General features: G+C 42.7%; 1 protein-coding gene and 1 long non-coding RNA gene across 3 annotated transcripts in view; one reads left to right on the top strand and one right to left on the bottom strand.

Annotated features, from left to right (window-relative positions):
- Window positions 1-5,400: 5,400 nt before the first annotated feature.
- ADRA1A (adrenoceptor alpha 1A) lies at window positions 5,401-19,489 on the bottom strand. Of its 2 annotated transcripts, none has more exons than XM_005142614.3 (2): window positions 18,496-19,489; window positions 5,401-9,648 (listed from the first exon to the last, which is right to left on the bottom strand). In XM_005142614.3, exons 1-2 carry the CDS (start codon window positions 19,376-19,378, stop codon window positions 9,137-9,139), a joined length of 1,395 nt encoding a protein of 464 aa, XP_005142671.1. In that variant the 5' UTR covers window positions 19,379-19,489; the 3' UTR covers window positions 5,401-9,136. The 2 variants fall into 2 exon arrangements, with proteins under 2 accessions (XP_005142671.1, XP_030899157.1); XM_031043297.2 differs by lacking the exon at window positions 5,401-9,648 and adding an exon at window positions 12,901-12,967.
- Window positions 14,980-20,854, top strand: part of LOC115945429 (uncharacterized) — a 32,343-nt gene continuing 26,468 nt past the window's right edge. Inside the window, exons 1-3 of the long non-coding RNA XR_004079763.2 lie at window positions 14,980-15,210; window positions 15,289-15,370; window positions 16,230-16,355. This is a non-coding gene — a long non-coding RNA (uncharacterized lncRNA). The remainder of the gene's footprint in view (window positions 15,211-15,288; window positions 15,371-16,229; window positions 16,356-20,854) is intronic.

The following is a 20,854-nucleotide window of genomic DNA, read 5'->3' as shown; positions in this document are numbered from 1 at the left end:
ACATTGAAAGCACATGCATAAAAAAGCATGCTTTCAGCTTGCCATGGTGAGGACTGAGCACCCCCAGTGAGTGCTTTACTGATGGCATTGATTTAGTGGTTTTGCAAGCATGCAAAATCAAGTGCCAGAAAAGCACAAGTGAGGAAACTTTCTCTGAAAGGAGGGAGGGAAAGGACCTCTTTTCCCTGAGCTACCATTGATTTACTATGATGAGAGTTTTAATCAAGCCCTTGTACCTTTAAGGCAGAAGTCATTAGAGGAGAGAGGGGACAGGGTGAGGACTTGCTGACACTGTGAGCTTTCAAGAGTATTAATCAAAAATGTGGCATTGGAGGAGGGTATTTTTAGGGGATTTAGGGTATTTTTGTGTTGCAGGCACTGCTCAACTGCCAAATAATGTCAGATGGTGGAGAACAATGCAAATCCCCCAGAGAGACCTATAAATAACAGCAATAAATGTGCCTCATAAATTACTCAAAGGGTTATTTTCTCCTACCCATGTTCCCTCCCTCACGTTTAAATGCAGTTTCACTCATCCGGGTCCTCACCCTGCACTGCTGTGTGGGAAGCTTGGGTAGAAATACCTGAATAGACAAGGCTGGAGCTCTGCAGGGGAGGTTTCTACTGCAAGAGTGCTGCAGGGAGACTCCCAACCTAATGCCAGAGGTTTCCCCCCACATGCCACACAGCCTCTGAGGTCACCACTGAGGTTTTGTACCTGAGATGAGACACAAACCCTAATGGGTTTTTGTTAAACAGTGTTGTTTCGAGAGGCATAAACCAGTCCAATGAAGGGAGCAAGATGCAGATGGTAAGACACTGTGTATGTCTGTGTGTATGAATAATACATCAGGAAGGGCACTTACTATTGTCCACCTATGCCTAAGCCAAGGGAAACACTGGTGTAGCCAGTGCAAAGAATATACTTTGGCATTCACATTATTGCACAAACAACTTATCCAGCATCTCCTTGCCTCAATAGAAAGAATAAGGAAAACAGTCCCAAAGGTGCTACCTAGAGCTCAAATAAAGCCCTTGTGTCCCTTTCTGATTCTGCATGTTTAATCACCATTTAAAACCTGCTCCCTCCAAACTGGGCAAGGAGGAAAGGCTTAGGATAAGCTGCAACAAGCCTATGAGTGTTTCTTTCCCTGTACTGAGTAGGAGGATTCTCTACTCTTCTAACTGAGCTGGGGATACCTGCACTGAAGATGCTTGAAATTGGTGCCATGCTTATGTCCATTTCTGGTTTTGGGCTGGCTTCGTGCCTCAGTTTACCTTCTGTATAATAGAAACACGATTCTGACCACCTCTGTAAGCAGCCTGGAGTTCTTCTGGTGAAAGCTGTCACACAGAAACTACATTATAGAACTAAATATACTTCAGTTCATTCTTATGCCAGAGTAATAAATCAGATTCTCAGAAGCAAAACAAACTCCTGGGCTCCAAAGTTTTCAGCTTAGATCCTTTTTCCCCCTCTCTTCCCACAGTCCAATGTTGATTTCAACAACAAAGGCTGTGTCCTTCGCAACCCAACTGCTCTGCCTTTCACCACCATTGAAAAATCACTGCGTAGAACAGTCCCCTTAACACTGACAAGATCTAGCAAGCCCTCAGAGCATCCCTGAGCAAATCCCAAGGCTGCAGTGGGAGGAACCCAGCTGCAACACAGGCCCTGTGGGGCACCCACCGTTGTGGTTTACTGGCAATAGGTCCACATTAAACATATGGATGGAAGGTGCTGAGTTTTATTGGGCAGTGTCTTCCAATCTGATGAACAATGGAGAACTCATTGGCACAGCTCTGAAAAATCCTCCTCCAGCCTCCCTCTGTGTGAAACAGGCACAAATCTGGAAGCAGCAGAGGGGAAAAAAACCACGAACCAGTTTTTGTCCTTTTTGCTTTTGTGCAGCCATTCTCAAGTTAACAGACATTCATTCTCTGTTATTCTTCACCCTTTCCAGCACAGCAAGGCGAGCTGCTGGATTCTTTCCTAATCCAGCTCTAAAGCAGCTTTTCCTGATGGCTTGTTGGTATTTATTATTAGTGAGCAACAGCCACAAGAGGGCAAGATTCCCCCATCCTGACTGGAGAAATCTCCCCATGCTGATCTAAACTCACTTAATTCAATGGGAGTATTTGCATCCATTTCAGTGGCCTTTGGATTGGGTCCTAGAGGTCTTTTAGTGTTAAAAAAAACCCAACAAAACCAGCAAGATGTTTTATATAAACTTAGAAACAAGGTTTTGTAAACTCAAAAAGCCCCTGGCATTGGTACACTTTGGGTTTTGCTGTAACTTGTCACTTGGCTGTTAAATGGTCCTTTTTATTTATGACAAGTTTATTTTTTAAATACCCATGTTATGAAGCACAGCAACAGAGGGGATGTAATCCAAAACCCTGCGAATTTTGTTGTAAATCTCCTTTGAAAAGCTGTGTCTGGCTGCTGGTGTAGCAGGGTTGGCAGTGCTCATTTATGCTTGCATGCAAAGGTAAGTGCCTGTAAGACAGTTCTAGGCCATAACTTAGCAGAGTATGTTGGCGTGTGCTTGGCACCAACAAGCTTGTCCTTTCCAACCCAACCATTCTATGATTACACGATTCTATCATTCTATGATCTGTGTCGAAGCCATTTCTTCAATAAGGTTCTCCTGTGAGCCCTGCTGGCCTCCCCACTGCTTGATCCCGCTGACCAACATAGGTATGGTGGTCACCAAAAGGAAAGGGTTGGAAACATTGGTTATCCAACCACACTCATTTCCATCTTCAGGTCTGATAAAACTTACAATAGCACCAAACCCACTTCATTTGTGCACCAAAACAGCTTAGGAGAAGGCTCAGGGACATCTCAGAAGATAATATTAGCACGTCTCCCAGTTTGGAAGTGCAGTTTGCTACCCAATATCAGCACAGAGTGGAAACTCCTATTTTGAGTAAAACCTCTTGGCATGAGGCCTGCCCTATGAGTTCAGTTTAGAAATAAAGCTAACTGCAGATGCCATAGTCATAGGTCTGTGTTTGCTCTGGCCCAGGAGTTATTCACCCACTGGCTTTGTGTTGCAGGAAAGTATTCCCAGTGACAAGCACTCAGGATGGAAGGATGCAAGAATGACTTCAGCCTGACATCCAAAGGGAAGAGAAAACAGTGTAAGCCCCAAGAGAGGAAGGCAAGTGCTTCCTTTCTGGCTTGAACATGAGATTTAATGAGGTAAATGTGACTAAGACTAAGGATGTTTCATTGGGTATCCTTCAATGGAGACAGCGAGGACAGAAGTGTCAGTCTGACAGCACAAGGAGATACTAGCAGGATAATGTCTTTCTTGTGCTTCCTTCCTTCTCCAAAGAGTTTTAATTCATTAGGTACAAGTAACAAGTTGTCAGACTACATTCAGTCCCATTTCTGGTTGCTGCTCTTCTCTCTGTAGCAATCTGCAGTTTAAGAATCAAGAGAAAAATAAAATGATGTTTCTCATTAGAAGAGAAACTCTGAAATGATGAAATAACTGCCAGAAAAAATGATCTGTGCCTTTGTGCACATAGAAAGAAGACAAGCAATTGCAGTTTTGTAGCTGTCAAAGATGCTTAGCTTCCTAAATATTAAGTCTTTTTTAAACTATGATTCTTTGGATAATTCCCTGATTTGTTCTGCACTCAGACCCAAGAGTTTGAGGCTGAACTATCACATTCTTCAGATACTCATTTAATCTTATTAAGTCTTTCAGAGATGAAGAATTTGTCATGTTGATTGGTAATGTGTCTTGATGGCATTTTGCTCTCATCAACAGAAAAATGCATCCAATTTCTAATTTTTAAATGAAGCAAAAAGATAGAAATTGACTCAGTTTCTTCAAAGAGATCCTAGTGGTCCCAAAAAGAATGGAAATCCCATTGCTGCAGGGATGCAACCCAAGTGCTGTGTAATAGACCGGTTGAGATCTGAAAGAGGCAGCTTCCTTTTGCTTTGGTTATCTTAAAAAGATGACTCTGATTTTATTTTAAACATTAATTATTTTTTCCTGTGGTTTGATTCTTTTGTCTTTGAATAATTCCAGCCATTTACTGAGATCTCGCTTCTAAATTTAGATCAGTGTTCCTCCCTTTCACAAGAAGCACTAATATCCCTTAGGTTAAGAATAATTAGATGTTAATTTTCAAAGCCTGAAAGGAAATTATACCCCTAATTCATCATTTGGAGTAAAAGAGCTGGTTTGAAAGGCATCCATAGTTACATTAAACAGAGCTCCAGCAATTTTTTTCCTAAACAAAAATTAACCTCAATACAAATTAAGATTATATTACTCTGATTAGATTAATGACAGCAATTAGGCTAATGCATTTCTCAATGCTCCTGTAGTTTATGGAAGAAGGTGGCAGAAGACAAGCAGCAGCAAAGCACTGTAACAACTCCATCTGCACATCGCTTTACTGGTTCTCACGTCTCCAGCATTAACCAGTCCCAGGAGCTGGACCTGGACCCCACTGACAAGTTGCTCACAACCTACTCTTCACCAGAAAACCTTAGGAGCAGGGTTTGTTCTGTTGGAGCAAACAGGATTTATCCAAAAGGAACTGGGGATCCTTGGCTGTATAAAACAAAGGTAAGAAGACCACACTGTTAGCTCACTGTGCTGATCAAAAGGCTTCATGTGAGAGGTTAGTTTTGCCATGTCAATCTTAGTATTTCCTTGGTCTTCCCAGTTATTTGCAAGCATTTTCTGCTGGTGTTTCTGAGACTGATGGGGCTATGGCAGCTGCCTTCCAGAATGCCCAGCAGGCTTTGGCAGGCTTTGCCAGAGCTCCCTTTGTAAATCAAAGAAAACAATAATTCAGCACTGTTTTCCCCAAAGATTATTTACATACTTGGGTTGACAGGAGTTGTCTCTTTAGTATTTGTTTATAAAGAATACAGCAAAATGGGCTGGATTTTGTTTGGGACATGATGTTTTACTGTAAGCAAATGGAATAAACATGAGCATGATCTGGAGACCAAATGGATTTTTCAACCTCCTTTTAGAAATTGTTAAGAGCTTTAAGGGTTTCTTAGTAGAAGTACAAATTTGATTCCTTGATTCTCCATCCCTGGCAGTGTTCAAGGCCAGGCTTGACAGAGCCTAGGGTGACACGGTCTAGTGTGAGGCATCCCTGCCCATGGCAGGGGGTTGGAACTGGATGACCTTAAGGTCCTTTCCAACCCAGACCATTCCATGATTCTATGATTCTCCTTGGAGCTCCCACTAAAATCCACCAAGTATCAGCAGTATTGGTATCTCTGCCTGCAGGAATCTCTACCCAAACCTCTAAATCTTTGTTGAAGGGAAGAAGTCACATTTGTGTAAATACTTGTGGGGAAGAAAACCCAACTAAAGTTGCGAACAGAACTGAAGCCCACATGTCACAAAGTGCACATTTCCCCCAATAATTTATTTGTTCACCAGCAATATTTCATATACATTCAGTTTTGTTCAAGAAGATGACCAGCATGACTGTTCGAACATGTTGCGCAATAAGCAGCGGGCCTTTAAAACCAGCACATTTTCCATGACACCAGAATACCATGTTCAGAAAATGCAGTGGCCATTCCAAGAAACACCTTTAAAAACCACTGGCAGCCAAACTTGTACAACATGCAGGCAAAATGCTGCAGCAGACAGAAGGAAAATACAACATTTTTGGAACCAGAGACTGACAAGTGCCTATGACCCTGCTTGCAATAAGGGAACAGGGCAGTTTTCATGCAGAAATTCTCTGAGTGAGCCAAACAAATTGTGTTTGTTTTTGCTGGCAAATGTGACAGAAGCAGTGGTGTGGCTGGGACCAGCCTTGCCCGATGCTGAGCTCTGGGGGCTTTTTAGTGTCACTGCACAGAGAGAGGTCCTTTAGCATCTGTTTGGTGACAGAAAGGATGAAGATGACACCAGGACTTCATTATTCTAACCTTTGTCTCTCACAGGCAGGAGTACTGGGCTCTAAAGGTGACTATCATGTCTAGCCAGACACTGCCACCAGCATGCTGACTTACTTCTCTTCATCTTTCAGATTCTGATTATATTGCTACATCAGGATTTATTGGGAATTGGACAACTAATACATTTGTGCCAGCCTATGCACAGCTTCACAACAACCCCTTACCTGACACCACGAAACCTCAACAGATCTAAAATGACTGAAGAGACCCTTGTAATTCTCCCAGCCCCAAAGGAGAGATGGCACAAATGACCCTGTTGGTTCAAGTTATAAAGTAAGTGTACAGATAGGGCTGGGCAGCAAGCATGTGCAGTGAAGATCTTCAATCTTGCTGGTCCTGCTCAATTTAATGGGTGTTTTTCCAAAGGTTTCAGAGTTCAGGTTTTGTTGCAACAAACGTCCCACGTATTTGAACCTCAGGAGACTGAAAACCTCGGCCACCAGTCTCATGTGACTTTCTTATGAGATTTCCAGCTTTTCTGCTGCTGGTCTTGGCTGGAAGTACCATGAGAAGATTTTTTTCATGGTGTTTCAACACTTTTAGTTTCAAATTCTAGACTTTACTTAAAAGAAAATCTGAGAAGAGCTTGAAGAGTGGGGTGGGTTCCTTACTTAAACTAAAAATAGGATGAGGCTATAGATTTACTGTCCATAAGTGCATGCTTTTGGAAATAAATAAGGTTTTGGTTCCAGGGATTTGATTTGTATTCTTCTCTAATTTTACCCTGTTTGGGACATTCTGTACCTTTCTTATGCAGCATTCATGAGGCAGAATGAAGAACTGTTTTCTTCAGCTGAAGTGTTCTTAGTTATTACAGCAGAAAAAAAGATGCTGATTTAGCAGGTCTTTTACATCTTTCTTGTTTTCTTGTATAGATCCATCAAGCTGGCATTGTCTGAGTCCCTACTGCCAAAATATGGCCAAATACATGCTTCTTATTTTTACAGGTTTTACTTTTCATCCTGCAAGGTAGCAGGGTCTGGAAATGGGCACTTTGGATTCCAGGTGTACTGATATTACATGATAATGTTAATGCATTGTGAACAGGGCCAAATGCAGGGGGAAATGAGGTGGCTTGTTCTGCCTCACAAAACACAGACTTAGGTTCATCTGTTCTCTTCTTTCACTTTGAGCTCCACATGTATTTACAGTGGTACTGCTTGATTAGTATCCTGGCCATGTATAGATGCGAAGTGCATTTACTCTCTGAGGTTGCTTTTTGCTTCCAGGACTGTGCAAAGCAACAGTATTGCAAGAGCTCCAAGGATCAGATTTTACTTTGACAATTTTCTGATAATGTTCCAGCTGCAGATAAGGGCTTGCAGGAGGAGAGAAACCTCATTCATGCAGAAATAACAGACACAGAAGACTGAAATTCTCTTGACACTGGGGACTTAATACTGAATGAGAGATGACTAAACAGTGAGTTCCCATCAATAAACAAGGTGTCCTTTCAAGGCCCTACTCTATAAAAGCTAACCTTATCTCAAGCCATTTCCCTTTGCAAGCCAGCAGGTACTCCGCACAGGAGCTGACACTGAGACATGAATAAAGGGTTATGTGTTGTTTCAAGAAGCTGCATTCTTACTTGGCAGGCTCAGGAGGAGTTATGTCAAGAGCTGCTTATTTCTAATATTGTACAGAGAATTCCTCCCACTGTTTCTTCCAGATGCTGCACAGCTCATTTATTTATTTATTTGGATTAGCTGTATTAAAATATAACATGCTTCCAAATGCTTTCCTCCCAAATTCCCAAAGGATGGCCCTTTCTCATGGGGATGTACATCATTAAGACATTTAACTTGCTTAACTCCCACTGCTCAGAAGGAGGGTAAAGTTCCTGACTCCAGGGTGCCCAGGATCTCATAGAAAGCTTAGAGCACTTGGTATTGAAGGAATCAGAAAAGGAATGTAGCATAACACTGGGCAGGGAGACAGCAAAATGTCTGCAGTTTTTCCAGTGACTGTGGCACTGATCTGACTAGCAAGCACCTGAGCAAGGAATTATTGAGTCCCTGCTGGACCCAGAACAAGGAAAACAAATGGATGAGTCAAAGTGACCTCTTTGAGCTTTATTTGATGATGCTTCCCTAGTTTTGAATGTTATTAGACCTGCATCTGAGCACAGAGACCTTCCAAACAAACCTGGGATGCATGCAAGTTTCCATTTCAGTTTTGTTTGGAGATTTGGGAAGTTGGTTGCACAAAAAAGCAAAGTTCTGCTTGGGCTTTGAGGGGAGGTGGAGTGCATCCACTTGGATCAAGTTTCCCTTGGCAATGGAGTTTACCAAAACCCACAGCACAAAGGGAAACTCAGAGCCACTCCAAGCAGGGCAAGAGCCAAGAGAGGGGTTTTGCTATGCCCTGTGCGCTGAAGTGACTGTTCTTTCCAGACAGGTTGAGGACAAGCAACCTCATGGGCATTATAGGAGACCAGTTCCCCACCTGGTGCAGCCCAGGAATGAGGACCTAAGAGGCCACCCAGCTGAAGATGCAAATCCAAAGAGCTGCCTGTTGTCTTCAGCAAGGCGTGTGGGACATCACCAACAGCCTTACTAAGAAGCAAGACATGGTAGGAAAACATTGTTGTCCACAGTCCCTTAATGTAAGCATTACATTAAGAGATCTGTAATAATAGAGATCTTAAGTAAGCAGAGAGCTGTAAACACTGTCCCAAGACCTGAGCTTAACACCCAACCTCAGCTATGCCAGCTGGTGAATTGAGGTTTAGCCTGGGGGTGTGTGGCAGAATCACAAAATGACTCTAAACTTGGAGCTGTCTGAAAGTATCAGCACGGGCTCTTTGTAGTTTGCTCTTTCTCCCCCATCACACTTAAATCATAGCAGTAGGAACTTTGAAACAGGGGAATACAGTGAAAAATAAAGCCTTTAAATGCCTGGCAAGTGACTTGCAGGGGCCAGTCTCTCGGAAGACTGAGGAGTGCTCACCATCCACTGAAGCCATTCACTATCTTTAAGGGCCTTCATTCAGGATAACAGCACTCAAAGACATCACTCCTCAAAAGATTTGGTCCTGTTTTACAGTATGCTATTTGTTTCCCCTGTATCCTTTCAACTGTAGCATTTACTTCTACTTCCCAGTAAAAAGAGCAACATGGCATTAGCAGAAACACAAGTTGGCAGCCTGTGCTGCTGGGCACGTTCCGTCCTTTAGACGTCCTCCCCGTTTTCACTGAGGGACATGGTGTGTATTTTAATGGTTGGCACTTTACAGTTTTCATGGACAAGGTTCCTTGAAGTGCCTGCACAGCAGCATTCCTGGAGGAAACCTTTGCTTTTCACTTTGGCAACAGTACAGTCTTTAGAAACTGCATTTTTGGCAGGCATGCTTTGCACAGCCGAGAAGAGCTTCCATTCACAGACCCCATCCGACTTGGAAATCTTATAGAAGGTTTCTCCTGAGCCAGCAGGGATCCGGACCACACCTTTGCCACTTTCTGTGCTTTGGCCAGTGGGATGGTTGAGGTTGAAGCTTGGGGATTGCTTCCTTGTTGCTTGCTTCCTCTGGAGGCACTGTGCTCTCAGGACGTTTTGGAAGGCTTTCTTAAACTCTTGACTGGAGCAGGGATAGATGATGGGGTTGATGCAGCTGTTTAAATAGCCAAGCCAAAATGTTATTTTAAAAAGTGTGTCCGGGGGTTTGATTGCAGGAAAGAAAGAACCTAAAATGGAAAATACACAGAGTGTTAAGGCAGAGGCAGTGAGAAACTGCAGGTAACCAAAGAAACACTGGGAAAAAATAAATAAGGATCTCTTCTGGCTTGGAAAATTTATGACTCAAAGGCCAGTTCCTGCAGGAATAAGTCTTTCAGAATATAGTGTCATACAATTACATGGATGTCCTGTCAGAAATCAATTCATCTAATTTATTATACAGGCACTGTATTCCCAGTTACAGCCAGAGAGGCAGGCAAGAGGACTGATAACAACTCACAGAGGAAAATTGCTTCCTCTGGGACTCTCTAATTCAAGATTAGCTAGCCAAATAACAGTCATATCTAGGAGGTCATCGAAAGGGGTTGCAAATGGCAAGAAAATCACACCATTTCACAGACTAAGTGATAACAGCAATTCTAAGACCAGTTTTGCAAAATTAATCTAGAACCAGGGAAAGAGAAGAATATTTGCCATATGTTGTCAAGGGGAAAGGCTGTTTCTTGCCTCCTTTAAGAAAAGGGGGAAAAAAAGAAGTGTTTTGATCATCCCAATGTCAGGATTAGTTTGGGCACAGGAAGGAAAATAATTTCTCAGGAAATATAATTGGCTTGGTTTAGATTTATAGTCAAGTTTATAATAAGCAGGACTTTTAACACTGACAAATGCTTTTCTTCCTGCTTTCCCCTGGAAAATGTAAGCGTGTGCATGTTGCAAGAAATCCTGTGGAAGCTTCGTGCATCAATACATTTATCACCCTCTGCAGTGTAACTACAGCTCCTAAACTTTACAGAGATTGATCTGCTTGTTGGACCTCCCCTGACTGAGGAAAAGCTGATAATGCAATCAGAGGGTGTTCTAATTGAATTCTGAGAGCAGGCGAACTTCGGTTTGAATCTTTCTCTTCCCAGCTTTATCAGCCAAAGCTCCAGCAAGTGCAGCAAATGCTGTCAAGTGGTAAAAGGCAGCGAGGAATTCCCAGGCTGGTTTTGCTTGTGTGAGAATGTATCAAAATATTGCCTGCACCAGAGACACAAATAGTGCAGTGTGATTTATGACTCGCTCATTTTGCTGAACACGGTCTCCCTGTGAAATGTGAAGCAATGTCTGCTTACCATGGCTCTGTGAGTGGAGCTGGTGGGCACAGAGGGTATGCTGCTGTCAGGGAAGAAATAGGAGATGTGGTGGGGTGAGAGGTATTTCAGTTATCTCTGGCTTGGGAGAGGTCCTCTAATACCTAGGCCATCTTGTGTGTGGTAGAACAGAGGTCCCTGTAGACACAGGTATATGGTGGAGCAGCAGAGAAGTGAGACAGGGTCAGAATACCCCAAGGCAGAGCACAACACGCCACAGTTTTTGTCTTAGAAGCTCCTATTCCAAAGCCAGTTACAACCTGGACATGAAGCATGAGTCTCATTCCCCCTGTGATTGCTCCTGTGCTGCTCTGAGTAGCTAAGTAGACCAGTTTCACTATTGGTTTTGATATCAACCAGTTCTTAAGACCAAAACTCTTGTGCTGAAGAAAGCAAATGCTGTTTTGCCGTTAAGCACGAGTGAGCAGGCTTAGTTCACAGCAAACTAGATTGGGTTTTGCAGCAAATAAATGCTGCTTTCCTTTAGTGAAAAACAACTAAACAGCCTTCTCAGAGAACTTTCTGGCTGAAGTCATTGGCAGATGAAAAATAGTGAAAGACTTCTAAATACCCAAATCATGCTCCTTTTTTTCTTTACTTCCTCATTTAATTGCAGCGTATCCACCACTTTCCCATTCTGTGCTAAGACAAAAGGTGGAACAAATCTCAGTTTAGGGAATCAGCTGTGTGAGGCTGAGTGTAAACAATAACAATTCCTGTTTGCTGCAACTTGTGTCTCACTAAATGGAATGCTAGTGCCTTGCCAACCTCTGTTATAAATAGAAAATAGCCAGTGTCAGAGTCTGTCTCTTGGTCTCTTTTTGGGGTGGGGATCTGCATGCTAATTTATTGATGTAACCTTTTTTGGTTCATCAGAGTAGAGAGCTGTTGCCTTGGAACAACACACAGTGAGAAGAAAAGCAAGTAGCTTTAACAGCATAAAACCAAGTAGCTTTAACAGCATACAAACGTTGCTGTCTGTAGACCCCATCATGCTGTCTTTAACACTTCCTTTCAGTGGTGGGTATGCTGGGCTTTAGGACAGTAGTTTTGGTTTGCTTTGCATTTGGTTGTGATGTTTCACATCAGCTAAAGCTCTGTCTGCAGGCTTCATTACACCTGTGTGTTATCCCATGAATTAAACAATACAAATGTTAATAGAAAGAAATACTGTCTGTAGCATCTTGGGAGGGCTGAGGCCAGAACTGACAGTCAATGAAAGCAACAGGTAACAGAGCTAGAAATCAAAGCAGAAATAATTTGGACCCTCTTCTTACTTATGCCAAGAGTTTAGTCAGCTTCCAGAGCAATGTAAGTCACAATCAGTGTGTCTAAACCTTGAGCAACTGAAATATTGTGTAGGGTGTAAAAAACCTGCATGTTCTCTGAGTCCTTGCTGAATCATGTTCCTCCCCACGGAATACTACGAATGTATTCTTTTCTTCTAGGCTTTCAGTATTCAGTGATGTTGCTGTCATGATTAATACCAGTGGTTGATGTGTCTGGTAGCAAGTGGGAGCTGTTTTCTAACAGGCCTGCTAAGCCTGGTGACAAAGTGTTTTGTTGAATGTGCTGAAACTTTGCACCAGGCAAACTCGAGTCTGATTTGTTCAAAGTAGAAATGAAAGACAGGATTTTGGGTTGTTTTTAAGCAATGCCCATAGTTAACCATGAGATTCAACCATGAAGCAGTGTGTTGAACTCTCTCTTCTTTGAGGTATATGGTATAAGACTGTTTCCTGCGTAAAGCTACTTATTCTTTATCCTATTCAAAGGCCTTAATGCCTTCCCCAGCACACTGTCAGGATAAAGCTGGTAAATAGTGGCAAAACTGATTACAGTTTTGAGGCTTCATCTTATGTTGGCTCCCTGCAGTCTGTGCTGGAGGAACAGTAAAGAAAACTTCAATTGATATTTGAATACCTTTGAATTGCAGATTGTCTAAATGATGCTTGAATCCCTGCTTTGTTTTCAAAAGGTTGAGGACTCTCCAGTGTCAGCAGCACAATTCAGTTGCTTGTTATATGAAAATTAAGTAAACCAAAATATACTGTTAACCTCCTGAGGTCTTTTGCTATTAAGTATTTCATCACTCACCCCTGAAAATGTCAGGAACTGCATTCCCATCCCTCAGCATTTGTTTTCCTGTTTGTTAACTCAGAGTTTCTTCAGATGTGAGTTCTCCATCTACCTCCTGGTGAGTAAATGCCAATTCAGTCACAAAGATGTAATTTGACTTTGTCATTTGACAAAAGTTACAGAGCTGCTTGATTATAGGTTGTATAAAACCCAGTACTGATGTCATGTGTTGTTTAACTGATGGACAGCAAGGAGGGATTTACAAGCTGCCAGACTACAGAAACTTGTGTTGTTTAACCTGTATCATCTCTGTCAGCACCATGGGAATCAGATCCAATACATTTTTGTGCCCCATGGACCCACAGTGGTGTTAAAATCCATCTCTTGCAGCTCTGTTTATGTTTGCTACTGTTTTTCCCCTTTTGATGTTGTATTGACCAAATGTGGTGATTGAGTCAGAGCACAGGAAAAGGCAAGCAGGGGAGTATGGTGCATGGGTGAGATCAGGACTGCATCCGTATGTGATGAGAGGCCAGCAATAACCTGGAAAGCAGTCACACCTGTGCATTCAGAGCTTGCAATGAGTAGCTGCCTGCAATATCTAGAAATCAACAGCTGGAGACTCCACTCAGGAGATAACAGCAGTGTCTTTTGTTATGTTATCAGGGCTTGAAGTGTCATTGGGAATGAGAAGTGCCCATTTTAAACCTTGTACAGAAGTAAAACAAAAATCCTAGCATCCCTTGTCTCTGACATATAGGAAATACACCTTTGTACTCCCATCAGACTGGAAGCAGTGGTCTGGTTTAGAGGGAGGCAAAGCTTAAAACTCAGGTCCTGGGATCTTCCTAATGGGGTCAAGCTAGAGAGCAGCAGCTATTCCAGAGTAATTGCCCCAAAGACCCAGAGAATGGAGCACAGAAGTAGCACTGATGTCCCCACAGAGGTTAACACTGTACCGGAGCATCCTGGCTCTCACGAGGCACTCTGCTCTACAAACATTGATGAACGTGTTACATTTTGTGTTCCCAAGCTCAAGTGTTAGCACTGAACTTTATTCCATAAGACTGGCATTCTACACTGTGTTTTGGGTCAAACCAGAAACCACCCTCTGGAAACTATATTTATATATATTCTTATAAATACATATGTATTGGTTCAGACATTCAACAGCTGCACTCTGTACATATACGCTCTCCCAGCACGTCTTACCCTGCTGCTCCCTTATGGAAAGTATTTTCTGTGGGAACAAGAAATGGGATCAAAGAATCCTTGAACAGTAGGAAACGCCTCAGGGTTTTGTACAATCAAATCAAGGCAGCAAATGCAGAACAGTGGTTCATAGATGTGAGCAAGGACAAAAGCCTGCATCTGGCAAGGCTTGAACACTTACAAATGTTCCTGTCCCAGGGCCTGGAATACTATGGGGGGAATATTCAGGGGAAAAATGAGAATGACTTTGCGATGGACATCCCTTATCCGTAATAAATGGATGTAGAAGGAGGAGAGAGTTTGTTTCAGTTCACAAGGGCCTGAATTCAGATGTCTGGGGCATCAGGAGGGTGCGGGTGTTTGGACACAGGTGAGAGGTGGAAAGGGCAACAGGAATGGGTCAGTCTGGGAATGGTGCTCCTAATCCCAGCCCTAATTTATGCTCTGTTTCATATTGTACCACTGACAAGGGATGATATTTCTGGCAAGGAGCAAAGATGTCAGCAAGCAACTATTTCCAGATTCACTGAGGGCAGCTGCAGATTTAGAAAGCTGATAAAAACCCCTGGGAAGGTAAACTGAGGTTTTGTTACCCACTTAAAACCAAGTAATCATGTTGTTTTACAAACCAGCTCCATTGTCATTGAAATTCCAGCTCCCATGCTGTTACTGCATGGAATGATTCTGGATCTCTCATTGCTCACATTTTTAAGATAGTTGATATTCATCCCGAAGCCCTCATTCTTACAGTCATGCACTTATAGCAAAATCTGAGCTTTCCTTGAAAAAGTAAACCAAAAATCCAGCAAGTTCAGAGAATAAGAAGATGAGTCTGCCTCAGCCTGTCTCACCACATTGTCACTATGTGGTTGTCGTGATTTTGGAATCCTTGGGGTTAGCAATACAGGAATTATCTTCAGCAAAAACAGTCTCTCACCCTTCTGTCTCCAATTAAAGACAAATCCTGACCTTTGCTGGGTTGGGTTGGAGGATCCCTCCTCACCTTTCAATCACTAATGAATCCTAAGTGGTGCCATGACATTTGAGAATGAAAAATTACATTCTTGGTTCATTTATTCCAGGGATTTGAAAGTGGTGACTGCACAAAACAGGAATATTCTGAAGACAAGGACAAGCCTGTGACAGGTGATGCATGCAGGACACCACAGGAGTGAATCATGAAGCACAGCACAACTGACTCCACTTTCTCTCTCTTGTTTGCAGTGTAAATGGCTATAAATATCACCAATTCCTTCCGTTGCTCTGCTGTGTTATGAGTCAGTGGGACACAACGTTTCAGGACTCGGTAATGGTGGAGAAATGTTGGCCACAAGGATGTCAGTGGGATCTTTGCCATTGGCTTCAGTGTAGCTGAGTTATCAGCCTAGACCAACAAAGCCTTTCCAGTCTGGGTTTATGAAAAAAAGCCCCTTGTGATTGGCAAAAAAAAAGGGGAATATCTTTTCTGTTTATCTTCATGGTTTATTTTCTCTTCATTCAATGGCTTAACACACACACTTGTGCTCCAAGACTCAGGGAGTGCAAACATCCTTCTGCTCCCTGACTTGTGCTCCAAAGAACAAGCTGGGGCTTTATTCTGGGTTTGGTGTACCCCCCCCCCCACCTTATTTCTTTTTTGTCTCTGAAATACTGACATGGGGAATCTATACATGAGCTCTGAACATTTCCTCCATGGCTGGAGTTTGGCATTTTCTGATATGAAAGCTGAGCCGAGTATTAGGTTGTCACAGCTTTTATTAATTTGATTTTATTATATTAGTATCAGATGAGCAATGGAAAGACAAAGGATTCAGGTCCTTGTTTCCCTGAGTATCTGGACAACCCAGCCATGACTATGCTGAGGGAACTACATCTACAGCCAGACAGATTTAAGATAGCTCGCCACAGAAAGTAGACAACAAGCAAAGCTCTGGGTTTGCTTCTGAGGGTTTGTTAAGATCCCGATTGATTCTGAGGCTTTGTTAAGATCCTAGGAGCAGATCTCCTGCTTATCTCTAAAGAAGGAAAGAAAGTGCATTCTGAAATGAAAAAGTGACTTCTTTAAGGGGAAATCAGCTGTTTTGACACTGTTATGTTACAGAAGCTTTGTAAAGGGTGGGTTGAGTGAGGGTCTAATCTTGACCTCACTTATTTTCATGCAACAGGATTGGCATCCCCTGGCTCACTCCACAGACATCAAAGCAAAGTGAGAAGAAGGTGTATTGGACTATTGGACTGACTGAAAGCCTTTGCACAGACCCTTTGCCTGGAATGAGACTCCATCCAAGAAGGTAAGAAAGGCATTATTTATACAGATTGCAATTGGCACCTTTACACACCAGTTTTAATTAAGATATTGTATTGTGGTAGGGATATTCAAGTTTTCTCTCAAGTTATTGGCAGATGCTGTTGGAAATATGGATATCATGCCTTTATTCCTCTCTTGATATCCTTCTATCATTCTTGCTCTTCCCACACCTACTCCTCAGAATTTTCTATCCCCTTTTATTATATGCCTTAGCAAGCCTGGTGTTTTCTTGTCATAATGTGGTTCTTGTCTGGTAGAGCTGATATTAATAGATGTGAGGATCTTGAAGATGCTGTGGATCACAGTAACATAAACCTATGTTCTGGGAACTTTTGCTGTATAGACTGGTAAGCACCTGGCAGTGTATGAAGTGGTTTGTGTAGCATGGTTTGAGAATGTCTCATGGGCAAGCTTCATTGAGAGTGGCCTGCTTGATGGGACCATTTATAGGTCTGCCCTGTGGCTGTGAAGCTGCAGAGTTGGTCTTCTGCACAACAAAGGGCTCGTTGCCCACAGTGCCATATGCAGTCATCTCTGTGTGAGTCTCTGGCTCTGGGTGGGACAGCCTGCCTCAAGGTGTGTTCTCTTGGTTCTTTCTAAAGAGGTGTTCTTTTGGGGCAATTGTCTGCTTGATAGTTTAGACAAAAGCAGTAAAAATAGGTTTTGAAAAACTATATAACCCAATAACCCCACAAAGATAGGGGAACTAACGTCAAGAAAGCTTCCTTATAAGTGAACAAAGAAAGATGCAAAACCACTCTTGAGTCCAGAAAATTTGTGAATCCCAAAGCAAATCAAATAACAACAGCTCAGTGTGGGCAACCACATTTGCAGATGAAAAGAAGTGTGTTAAATGCGTTCTCACAAACCCTTTTTGGGTATGTTTCAGACATCTTGGCAACCAGCATTCCAACATGCTGACATCCTGGACAGCATGAGCCAGGCCTTTCAGAGCTCCCTCTTACAAAACGTCTACCTCTCATCTTCCAGCACTTCCCAGTATTGACCAACAGAAAAGCTTCTGTATTTTGGGGTTTTTCACATGGCAATATTAGCAGCAGGTTTTTGTGGGGCAACCAGGTAATCCTGGTCAATCCAGTAGAGGTTAATTGAAAACAAACAGCTTTTTAATAAGATGAAAAGAAAATCCCCAGATCTTTCTTTCCATGTTTAGGTAAGGCTGGTTTTATTTTGGCTTAATTGTACACATTATTCTGTACTAGCTAAAACTTCCACACAATCTTACTTCATTTTTCCTATGCAGCATAAGCCCTTTCAATAAGAAAACTGAGCAAGTCACAGATTTAAGGTTCCACGTTTCAAAACCTAATACTTAGCAGAGCTGTTGCAGAGCAAACCATGGTGGATGTGCCACAGACATCACACTCAGCCATAGGTGTGGCATTAGGATTCTGCTTATAAATCCTGAAATGGCGTTAAAGGTGACTGAGCCAGGTTTAATTAAAGTCCTAATTACTATTCTGTATTTCAGCAAAGCAGAACAAATCCCTGACTTCCTTCTCCTTTAGAATTACAACTAGTGCATAAATATTCACGCTCAGCATGATGGTTGAAGACAGTGTTTGGGTATATTCGTTTGGAATATGGTATCTCACAGTGTGGGTTTCCTGGTAGGAAACTCATTTTTTTTCCTTATAGTGGGAATTATTAGGCCCTGAGCACTCCAGGAGATCTGGGTCCAAGCTACTTTGTCCCTGAATGGGTTTATATCTTGACCTTTTACATATTCATATCCCCTGAAGAAGTGGTTGCAAACTTAGATATAAACACACAGATATCTAAAGATATTGCTCCTATAACAGAGCTGGTTAGAATCACAGTTGGAGCTCTGAAATAGTATTTTCTATATGGAAAAAGAGTACTAAATCGTTCCCATTATTTTTGGAATTCTGTGCTTCTCACCAGAGAAATCTTGTTTCTTTTGAGACTTCCATTTTTTACGTTCAGTGCTTTGTGAAGGTGCATGTTTTGATTCTGACAGCTCTGCAATAGCAAATGGTTCCCTGAGAGCTTTTCAATCAGTATCATTGTACACAGGCACAAACACAGCCCTCCCTCCACGGAAGGTGCTGAAAAAAGGCAGAGGGTTTTGCTTTACTTACCAAGAGGCATTACTACAAAAAATGGAAGCCAGCAGAGCACGAAGCATCCCACCACTATTCCCAGGGTCTTGGCAGCCTTCTTTTCCCTGGAGAACTTGAGGAGACGCACTGAGAAGTGATGCTTGCTCTTGGGGTGGGATGCTGATCCGCTTGCTTCAGGAGCATTTTTGCGATGGATCCGTAGGGTGACTTCTTCAGAATGAGATCTCTCTGTCTTCAGACCAGAAGTGAGACCTTTGTTTTCCCTTTTGGCCACTACATACACTCGGCAATACATCACCAAGATAATAGTCAGGGGGAGGTAGAAGGAGCCTAGAGCAGAGAACAGCACGTAGCCAGGCTCCTCAGTGATTTGACAGATGGTCTCATCTTCTGGTGCTGGTTCCTTCCAGCCAAAAAGAGGTCCAATCGATATCACCAGGGACAATGCCCAAACACACAGTAGTGCCAGGAGACCCCTCTTCTCTGTCACTATACTTGGGTATCTCAGTGGGTAGCTCACCCCGATGTATCTGTCTATCGAGATGATACAGAGGCTCATAATGGAAGCAGTGCAGCAAAGGACATCAACAGCTGCCCAGATGTTGCAGAAGATCCTCCCAAAGACCCAGTAGCCCAAAATCTCCATAGTAGCTGAGAAGGGCAGGACAGTGGAAGTCAAGAGGAGGTCAGCTATAGCCAGGTTAATGATATAATAGTGGGTAACACTGTGAAGGTGTCTGTGACAGGCTACAGAGAGAATCACCAGAATATTACCCAAAACCCCAAAAACAATCAGCCCCCCTAGAATAACACCTAGTAAAATGGCCTTTGTAACGTTCACAGGCCCCACAGAGTGGGTGCAGTTGGAGCAGTCCGAGGAGTTTCCAGGGAGGAAAGCCATAGTAAGTGGTTGATAACGTTCATACGAGGCTGTTGTACTTCACTCCCTTTTCAGGTAGAAAGAGTGGTGAGATCAGTTCTCAGAAGGTCCCACGAGCAACATTTGCTTGGCTTTGCAGAGGAAAAGGGTTTTTAAGAACATCTTAGAAGTGCAGCACCAGGAATGATGAGAAGGATCCAGAAACATGTTAGAAAATCTTTCTCCCTCAGTTTTTACCATTATAGCACAGTTAATAGCCACCATTTCCAAGTCAAATTGAACTCCTTTTTCATTTTCATGGAGGTGCAGAAGTGAGGCTACACAAAGCTGTTTATCCCACTTTCCAGGATTATGTGAGAAGAAATATCGGAATGGCAGGTTGAAATCATTCCTGTCTTATTGGGAAGATTCACTATTAAAGTAACATAAATATTCCAAAGGCGCTCAAAGTTTCAAGAGGAAATCACTGATGCTTTTAATTGCCTTCTGTTAGTCCTAATTCTGCCTTACAATCAGCTTAGGAACCTGGCTAGGTGGAGGCTTCTGCTGCTGTGTCTGCTCAGCAGTGTTGTTTGAGATACCTGCCACTACCCATCTTCAGGGTCTGAAGCATCAATCAAAGCTTCTCTATGCTGTAGAGCACTTGTCACTTGAGGTCCTGGGCTGTGAATTAAAGTTTATGTCACCTTCTGGCTTGCTCTGAAGGGGAGAGTGAAGTTTGCTGTGTCAAGGATGCAGATCATAACCTCCCTAAAGGAGACAAAGACACAAACAATGTGATTCCCAGAAGCAACAGTCACTGTTATGGTTCCCATATAAGAATAGAGCGGGAGGCTATTTTAGGGAGCCTTCTCGGGCTGGCTCCAGCTAGCTGAACCAACCTTTTTCAGCCCAGTATTGTTAAAGAACAACTAAGCCCAATGTCAATTGTATTGCCTGAATTTTCTCACCACATTCCCAGCAGCAGCCCCTTCTCCTTTAGGGATAGCAGTCAATGCTGATTATCAGTTCACCTGCAGAGATCAGTTCTAGGAGAGACAGAAACCTGCGGGACACAATTCAGGGCTTACAAACTGTGAAGCAGATGTAGGAGTCCAGAATTTAGTCTACAGTTTCTTTATTAAGTGACTCCTTTCCCCACTGAACTGCTCATTACTGCAGCTAAACTGCCCATTTTAGAGATCTATAGGGAAAAGCAATTCCTGCCGAGCAGAAGATGTTACAGGAAACAAGTTTCCTACTGAGTGACACGTTTCAGAGTATCTGGAAGCCACACTCAGCCTTAGCTGACTAAATATGGAGAAAAGGTAGATCAGTTGGAAAAGTGAGGATAAGCCTGGGAACTGAGACACCGGGGACACAAAGGGAAAGCCACAAGTGTGAGCTGAAAAGCCCACCTATATGTGCGTATAGTATTCCCATCCCAGATATTGACCAGACATGTGAAAAACCACCACTCAGACTACCCCTGAGTAGTCTTAAATCTGAGATAAGGTG

The sequence above is a fragment of the Melopsittacus undulatus genome, chromosome 18 (assembly GCF_012275295.1).
Source record: "Melopsittacus undulatus isolate bMelUnd1 chromosome 18, bMelUnd1.mat.Z, whole genome shotgun sequence".
Lineage (NCBI taxonomy): Eukaryota > Metazoa > Chordata > Aves > Psittaciformes > Psittaculidae > Melopsittacus > Melopsittacus undulatus.
Note: the sequence above shows the minus strand (reverse complement) of the source record. Positions and strands in the feature narration are given on the sequence as shown.